Source organism: Lolium rigidum, chromosome 3, assembly GCF_022539505.1.
Source record: "Lolium rigidum isolate FL_2022 chromosome 3, APGP_CSIRO_Lrig_0.1, whole genome shotgun sequence".
Taxonomy (NCBI): domain Eukaryota; kingdom Viridiplantae; phylum Streptophyta; class Magnoliopsida; order Poales; family Poaceae; genus Lolium; species Lolium rigidum.
In genome coordinates this window covers 190,716,666-190,725,874 of record NC_061510.1, presented here as the reverse complement: position 1 = coordinate 190,725,874, position 9,209 = coordinate 190,716,666, and the positions used below count along the sequence as shown (strand labels likewise).

The window sequence follows — 9,209 nt, the reverse complement described above, 5'->3', positions numbered from 1 at the left end:
TGAAACGGATTGCAGTTCTCTTAAAAGATCGTTCATCTAGGTGTTGCTGATAGATCGCAGGTGAGTATCATTACGGAGGATTTTTAACCCTGGAAGGGAGAATGATTAAACTAGTTGGAAGAGATAACTTGCTCAGCTAGGACAGAGAATTGTGTTGTCGTGTTATGCAATGTCAGATTCCGTCCTGGAGATTGCATTGCAAGATTGTATGAACAGTTTTACCAATCAATTAATTTAAAAAATCCTGCGTGTGCTTAAGATGGCTCCTGTAACGTAAGTGGGGAGCAAGATACCGCGGCATGCATGAGAGCCACTTGCCTTCAGCTTCATGCACGCAACAAATTGATGCCATCGTGTATGAAGGTTACCCGGTTAAGGCAATTAATCGGCGTTAGACGAATTGTCGTTTCAAGCCCAAACATCATTTGCCACTGATCAAAGCATCCAAAAACATGTAGTACTCTGAATCAATGGTACTTGTCAGCAGGCAGAATTACTCATTCCTAACTGAAATTGCATAAAAAGTTCAAACTATAATATAAAAATCACATACAAGCGTGAGCAAGGGCACATAAGATGCTAGTAACTTCAGTACACGAATTTACAACCTACGAGTATACCCCTAGTACCTGTTACGAACTTCAGCCTTAGCCTAAGATAACAGAAGTGTACTAAGCTCTCCTCCACTAATTCCTTTTCAATTTTTTTGCACTAATTTTCGTATACAAACGCAGTGATAACACAGGTAACATGAACAATAAGATCTAAAACCGTATCAACTATGCCAAGTGACATTTGGCAGAATCACGCATCTTCAGCAGCCCTACTTGCGAGGCAGAGCTCGTGGAGCTCATTCAGAATCCACTCCTCCCCGGTGTGTCCGCCAAGAACCAAGACCCTGGTGCCACCAACAACACAGGTGCTGTGTCCCCATGCGAACTTCGGTGGCTGCCCAGGAACATTCAGGATCCTCCATGTTGGCTTTTCCTCTGCCGGGTCGAGCAAGAACAGCTCGGCGGGTGAGTGCAGTCCAGCAATTGAGCCACCAAATATGATGATCCTCCCACAGGGCAGACTCACAGTGACATGATCAAGCCTTGGCGGCGGACCAACACTTGGAAACCCTGTTGTCACTAACTGCCTCCATTGCGGATTATCTTCGCCAACATCCAGAGTGTAGGCATCACTGGAGCGCAGCCGAAGCGAGCCACTCTTCGCCAATCCACCAAACATAAATAGTTTAGTCTTACCATAAACAGACAAGGTGTGGCCAAGGCGGGATGACCAAGATGTCGGAATCTCCTTCCATGATGGTTTTTCCTTCGTGAGATCAAGCAGGAATGTGTCGCTTAGAAGCACACCGGACTCAGCGCACCCCCCTGACACAACAAGTTTAGAACCGTCCAGAGTGCATGAACTGTGCCAAGACCGTGGCAATGGTGGACCGTCGCTTGCAACCTCCCTCCAAGTGGGATGCTGGGCATCAAGGTCAAGGACGAAGACGTCATTAAGCAAACCTTGCTGTCCGCAGCCTCCAAATACTACCAGCCATGAGCCATTTAGCCATGAGAGCGTGTGTCCCCAGCGGCCAGGCGGGGACGCAGAAACCTTGACAAGGCACCATTCTGGCTTTGCAGCCTCAAGGTTAAGCACAAAGGTATCATTCATAGGCTTCATGTTGACCCCCTCCCCTCCAAAAAGGACAAGGCGGTTTCCCACAGAGCAGGCACTAAAGTTGCATCGGGATGGCTCAACACGTCCTCCAACTGTGAACTTCCTCCACGAGGCTGCCTCAAGGGTTGTTAGTTCTCTTGCAAGACGACCCCATCCTAACATCTTGGTGCTGGTCTCAAGCCTGCCAGTGACATCTCTTCCCCATGCGTTTTGGCAGACCATTTTTCTCAGATGATCATTCTTTGTCAGCTCATGCATTCTAGTGCAGACTGATCCAATGGATGCCACATCCCTCAGTGACAGGCGCGATAAGATGTTATGAGCCAGAACTTCATCCGAGAGCTGGAAGATACTGCAGTAGTCTGAACATTGGACTTTAGGAGTATGCTCATGGGAAGCGGGGTTCATATCTTGAATGCTGCGCCTTTGGCTGGACTGTTGTTTATACACTGGGTAAGATATGTTGCTGGGATCGATGTTGGCATCAGAGAACAGCTGGATTGCAATAATGTGTGTCAAAGAGCCAGCATCCCCATGCATTGGAATGAGCCTTAGCCTGTTTGTCAGTGGAGCGCCATCTTTTCGGAAATTCAGTACTTCACCTTGGAACTCAATTCCATCACTGAGGCACCGCCGCATCTCTGAAACGACCATTGGATCAACAAGGGGGTGTCGTCTTTGTGCACGTGGATCACGAAATTGTAGGAATCGGCTGAAAATGAAGTTCAATAGAGTAATGTCACCGAATTGTTAGGCTGAGTTCAAGTACGACTGGAACAGGTGAGCATAAATGAAGATAATACTAACCAATTTCAGTAGCAAATAATATCGCATTGACAACATACATTTGGTAAATGGCCAGACTCGAACAACTAACTAAGTATGCATATTTTCATTTGATTTGATATGCATGCCATCGGTGTTAAGCCAAGATTAGTAGTGCTCAAAGTAAATGCTGATATTTATTTGAGAACTAAGTGCTAACTCAGTGGCAAGGCTAGCGAGTGTGCAGCCAGCCCACCCACGTGAATCCCCACCTAGCGGTATTACCGCTGGGAGGGCGGACTTTAAACCAGGTTATCACCCTAGCGTCTATCCGCGGGGAGAGTCTCATCCTACCTAACAACGTATAGCCACTTGGCTGAGCACTCTGGTTAATGAAATTTCAGTTTTCCGTCAAAAAAAAAACAAAGTATAGCCACGGGAGGGATCAGTCCCCCCGCTGGTTAACTTTTTTATATTTTTTTCAGTGCCTTTTGGAAATGTACTCCTAAATAGTTATAGGAGTACTAGCATAGCTACAGCCATGCTCCTAACAGAAGCACTTGTCAAAGCGCTCTGTCACAAATTCTTGTGCTCAGAAGCATACATGCAAATATCTCGTTTTGCATGCCAAATATAGTCTAGAATTATTCTTGTGACGTGTCCTTTTTCTACGTGCAAGTGGCCAATATTAGTATAGCCAGATACAAAGAAATATCAGGAAGAGAACCAGAAACGGCTCCCATACATGCGTCTCCACTAAAAATCCTTTCGATTCGCGCGGCACAAGATGCTAAATGCAAGAACCTTGTAATCGAACTAGATAACCAAATTCTGCAATTCGAGTAAGCGTACGACTCGACGTGGCTTATGACAAGACACGCTTCAAAGGCCAAGTGGCGTATGGACATCCTGGAATCTAAAATCGAACTGCACGAATGCGAATTTAAATCCAAATCTTGGGACAAAAGGGCCGCATTCAAAACTAGCTACCCGTACTTGTGCGTTCTGAAGATTGAGACTTGGCACCATTAAAAAACATAGAACAACAGGCATTTAGATCACACCGAGAGATAGCCTAGAAGAGCACACTGCAGAGTATAGAAGAAGAGCACACATAGGCAGGAGGCTGGAGCGCTCACCAGTTCCGGCCGAGCACCTCGTGCGCGCGGTACCCGGTGGCGGCCTCGAAGGCTGCGTTGACGTAGATGACGGGGAAGTCGGGCTCCATCGCGTCTGCCACCACGATCGCCGCCGCCCTCTGCTCCCCCGCCGGGCCCATCCCCATCCCCAGCCCCGACGCCCCCCATGCCCACCCCTCATCCTCCTCCTCCTCCTCTTCTCCGTCCACCTCCATCTCCATCTCCTCTTTCTCTGCGGTGTACAGCCTCATCCGCTTCACCGCCACGACGCCGCCGTGATCCATCATGTCGAACATGCCTCGCTCTCTCCACCGCGCTCGTGGGTTGGAAGATGGTGATGCCGCCGCTGATGCACAAGAGGTTGGAAGATATTTTCCTGGCTTAGTAGAGGAGTACTGTACTACTCTACTCCTTGTTTTATGGTCGCGCGAGAGAAGGGGCACGATGTTGGGAGTTAATTACCGGATTCGCCAGAAAATATCTCGCGCTCGGTGCCGCGGCAGCTTTGCTAGGGACGGTGGAGTGGGTCAAGTGGACGGCATATCCAACGGCGCACGTTGCCAGTTTTTTATTTACATTTAAAAACGCAAAATTATGTCGACTCACTTTTTTTTTAATAAAAGGCACTAAGTGCCCGACTTTAAATTAATAAAGCCCCACAGGTTCACAACAATTCATTACACGCTGCGGCATACAGCTTAGCCAAGGAAAGTAGAAACTGCAAATAGAGTGGGGTCGGCCTCCCCTAACAGACCGAGAGCCAGAAGGAAGGTGCATCATCGTCATCCGCCCCCTGGGATGAAGAAGGAGGATGCAGCATCAGGTGTCGTCCGGAAGGTGGAGCGCGTGTATCCGTCTGAGCTCGGAGATCAGCCACCTAAGCTAGGGACGGTCCGTGGGTTTCGCCAGGATGAGCCACTGCTGCAAGCAAAACAAGGTTTTAAAGATTACGTCACCAGGGTGTCTAATAAGCTTAGACTCCATAGTTAGCTTGTTTCTGATAAGCCAAAGCGCCCAAGATTGTGCCAGGAAAAGGCACCAAATCGTTCTACGTGCCCGGCCCGCGAAATTGACGAGAATCGCAAAGAATTGCGGGAAGGAGGTAGGGCACCAGCTGCACTGAAGGATGTCTCTGAGCAAGCTCCAGGCGAACACGGCCAAAGGACAGGTAAATAAGATGTAGTCCGCCGTCTCTCTTTCCCCGCAGAGAGCGCAATTGCCGTTGCCCGGTCCATGTCTCGACAGAATGTTGGCACTGGAAGGGAGACGATCGAGGACAAGCTGCCACGCAAAGATGCGTAACTTAAGGGGAACTTTAGCCGCCCACACCTCCTTGAAATGCGCCACTGTCGCCCCTTGAGACAATCACGCATACAAGGATTTAACAGAGAAATTCCCATCACTCTCGAAGCGCTAGGACACCTTGTCCGGGCCTTCAGACAGCACAGTCGAATCGATCAGGGATTGTAGCTCTTCATGTGATGTGGTCAGCACCTGATCCAACTGTCTACGAAATCTCAGCGGCTCATTAGAGCCACACACCTGAGCCACGGAATCCATTTGCGCAGACGCAACATTGAATAAACCTGGGAACCGATCTTTAAGAGGTGTTTCCCCCACCCATCGATCCATCCAAAACTTAGTGCGACGCCCATCCCTTATGGAGTGCTGAGCGCCTAACTTGAACAGATGCTTTATTTTGTGAATACTGCGCCAAAACTGGGAGCCCCGCTGTCCAGAAGCCGAGAAGATGTCATCTGAGTTGTTGTACTTTGCATTGATCAGCTGTCTCCACAGTTGGTTGCCGTCCTGATACATCTTCCAGACCCATTTCATCAAAAGGGCGATGTTCATCAGCCTGGAGTTGACAATCCCCAGGCCCCCACAGGCCTTAGGTCTGCAAACTACAGGCCAATTGACCAGGTGAAATCTCCTCTTCGGGCCCACCCCTTCCCAGTAGAAGCGAGCTCTGTCTGAATCAAATTTGGCATGGATGCCGTCTTGGAGCAAGAACAGGCCCATCGCATACGTCGGAAGGTTGGCAAGGCAAGCGTTGGACAGAATCAGCCGTCCTCCCGACGACATGAATTTGCCCCACCAAGGTTCCACTTTGGCAGCCAGCTTTCTGACGAGGAACAACCATTGTTCCATGGTCAGCGCTCTATCCGAAATAGGGAGCCCGAGATAAATGAATGGGAACTCCCCCAATTTGCAATTTAACTGGTCTGCCACCCTCTGTTGCCGATCCGGTGATCTCCCCATGACAATCACCTCAGATTTATGATAGTTGATCTTTAGGCCTGACATGTCCTCGAAGCACATAAGGATGAACTTGAGGTTAATCAGTTGCTGCTCGTCATCCTGGATCATGATGATAGTGTCGTCCGCATATTGAAGGTGAGTGATTCCCCCCGGAATCAAGTGTGAAACAACCCCCGCTATGTGTCCAGCAGAGTTGGCTTTAGTCAAAATAACAGAGAGAGCTTCTGCCATGAAGTTGAAGAGAAGAGGGGAGAGCGGGTCCCCTTGCCGGACTCCCCTCTTATTCCTGAAGAACGGGCCAACTTCGCCATTGATGGAAATAGCTGTCTGTCCACCAGAAACAAGCTGCATGATCCGATGCACAGCCCCGGAGTCAAAACCTTTGCATCTAAGAACCTCCGTGAGAAAATCCCAATTGACCCTGTCATAAGCTTTTTCAAAGTCCAGTTTTAACAAGATACAATCCTCCCTTCTGGCTTTAATCTCATGAACCACTTCATGCAAAGCCAGGACCCCATCCAGGATGAACCTGCCTTTGATGAAGGCAGTTTGATTCGGGCTAATCACCCTGTTAGCAATTGGGTCCAATTTGGTGGCCATTGCCTTTGAAACCATCTTGAAGATCACGTTGATAAGCGCGATAGGCCGGAACTGAGTGATGCGGTCAACTCCCTAGACCTTAGGTATCAGGGACAGGACCCCGAAGTTGAGCCTGGAAATGTCGATCCTTCCCAGCAGAAAATCATTGACAATGTGCAGGACTCCCATCCTAAGCAGAGGCCAAAATTTCTTGAAGAATTGAACGGGAAGGCCATCTGGTCCTGGAGCCGTGTCCGATTTCATCTCCTGCACCAGACTATCCAGGTCTTCTTGAGAGAGAGTGTGCAGGATATCCTCATTCTCCTGAGGGGAGACTCTGGCAGCCGCCACCCAAGCCCCTGGGTCCATAGAGCACACCCTTGTGTCATTTGATCCCAGGAGGCGGCGATAGAAGTCGTAGATGTGTTCCTGGATCTGTTTCTTGTCAGAAATCGGGCCATTGTCCGTGAGAAGTCTCAAAATACAGCATTTCCTGCGTCTGCCGTTGGCGACCGCATGGAAATACGCCGTGTTGGAATCTCCCTGGAGCATCCATCTGATTCTCCCCCTTTGTCTCCAGTACTCCTCTTCGACTCTAAAAATGGCGAGGATTTGTTCTTCAAGGTGATAGCGGAATGCCCATTCCTCACCATCCAACCCCACTGAGTCTGCTTTCTCGTCCAAACCTTTGATCTGCTGTAAGAGCGCCGACTTGGCGGCGTTAGCCTCGACTTTCTGGTTTGCATTCCAGCCCTTGAGCTTTTTCCTCACGCCTCCACTCATGAAGTGCCACCAATCGAGGACATCCCTTCGTCAAGCCTTGGCGGCAAGCTCTCCCCAAATAGCAGCAAACCATGCATCTATATATATATATACTTTCTATGTTACGCGAATCCAGGATTTTACGTTAGGGTGGGGCAACAACACATAATTTGATATTCAATACGACACACTTAACATACCAATATACATGTATAAAATTCAACAATTTTGAACGATAAGAATATGGACTAATTTGTCAATTCTCTTATTACATTGAAGAAATTTCTATGTTCGCTGACCAATAATGATTCGATGGCGATGACAAAACTATTCAATGAGGAAAAATTACATAACAAACGATACATGGATGTATCACCTCACCTGATCGAAGAGATGGCTCAAAACTGCGACGAAAAACTTTGAACTGTGACAGCTCACCCTTGGCTGCAGACTATGTTTGTCATGCCTACATCTTGCCTGTGGTGCCTCACCTTCTTCGATCTTTTTCTCTGCCTGGTCATCGGATCAACAACCAAGACTGCATGTGCGCCTGGCCATCGAGGTATAATTTCATAGAGAAGCGAGAATCTAGATCGAATGGGAGGTTCAGCAGTAGGAAGCCAGGCTGACGACCCGATGAGGAATAGTAGAAGGCAATGACCAGATGGTGGTTCGCTGATGGGATTTTGTCTGCCTGATCTGGGCCTAACTCTTTTTTCTCAGATCATATGATGGGCTAGCAGGCTGATTTCTTAGGGTGGGGGCCCCACCCTTACGCCCTGTTGGCTCCGCCCCTGTTACACCCATATCTAATATACTACCATACGGATGTATATGATACTTTATTCATTTGAGTATGTTCATACACTATATTTAAGATACTCCAAACCATGTTTGGTGAAAAAAAATGCAAGTGAACCCACATTTTGCACTATATATTCGAAATACATGCATATGTATACGTACAAAATGTACATACTACCCTACAAATTAGTATATATACTTTCAAAATTGTCTTATATACTTTATACTGCACGTACACGCTCTTCGGTACGATAGATACTCTATATATATATATATACATATTCATATTACACCAGGGTGTAGTTACACCAATACTTTATCGACGCGGATTCACTACCAGAAACCGAACATTTCCTCTCGGCTGTTTATTTCCCTGTGTGGCCCGAAGTACCTCCCAGGAATACAAATTCTCCCGGCGGGTTTAGTTGCGATGTCAGGAAAAAGTAAAATTTCACTGTGAGTTTGGTATGCCCGCTGTAATTCATTTCCCTGTGTGCTAACCAACCCACAGGAAAAATTATTAGTGCTAGCCCACCGCGCGATGCCCGCGAACTACAGTTTTGTGCCAAAGATTTTCCCTCGGCGCGCCAATACTGGAAGGTTCGTGCCGCGTCTACTAGATTCCCCGTGTGTGCTAGCCCACAGGAAAAAAGAAAGAAAATCACATAAGGCAAATCCCTAGCTCAAGAATTCCCCAATTTCTAGTCTTCTTCCACGCACCCGTGCCGCTCTCGTCCCGCCTCCTCGCAATTGCCGGCCGCCGCCGTTCTCTGCAACCTCCTTGTTCCAGCACCCCTAGCCTTCCATCTCCTCGGACCTCCACCGCCGCCAAATCTCCAGACATCCACCACCGCCTGCTCCCAGCTTCGTCGCGAGCGCAGCCCACCTCTCATCTCCTGGGACGAACACCGCCGCCTCCCTACGCCCTTCTCTTAAGTCCACAACCGTCGCCCACCCGCACCTCCATCCGCGAATGGCACCCACTCCCTTCTCCTCCCACCACCACCTCTGTTCGCGACTGCAACTCTACTCGATTCTCCGACCTGAAAGCTAATTCTTGCTCGTCAGTAGATCTTGACAGTAACCACGAACTCCTCTTTCTTATGTCAGCGGATCCGTTTTGGTGGTAAGTATCAACCATGGTCATTGGTGAAAATGTTAGCCATACTTGTGAGAAAATGAGGGCCTTTTGCATTTGATTGTATTGATTATTTAGTTTTCATG

At 48.4% G+C, this 9,209-nt stretch overlaps 1 protein-coding gene across 1 annotated transcript; it reads right to left on the bottom strand.

Moving 5' to 3' along the window:
• Positions 1-495: 495 nt before the first annotated feature.
• Positions 496-3,976, bottom strand: LOC124702835 (adagio-like protein 3). The gene is made up of 2 exons (XM_047235011.1): positions 3,579-3,976; positions 496-2,386 (listed from the first exon to the last, which is right to left on the bottom strand). Exons 1-2 carry the CDS (start codon positions 3,872-3,874, stop codon positions 805-807), a joined length of 1,878 nt encoding a protein of 625 aa, XP_047090967.1. The 5' UTR covers positions 3,875-3,976; the 3' UTR covers positions 496-804.
• Between the last annotated feature and the right edge of the window lie 5,233 nt (positions 3,977-9,209).

Bases quoted from the DNA above. Each gene is read 5' to 3' on its own strand.
- LOC124702835 (XM_047235011.1), bottom strand. From the start codon at position 3,874: ATGTTCGACATGATGGATCACGGCGGCGTCGTGGCGGTGAAGCGGATG. The intron at 2,387-3,578 runs GTGAGCGCTCCA...CTTCATTTTCAG, and splicing joins GAGGTGCTCGGCCGGAACTG to CCGATTCCTACAATTTCGTG.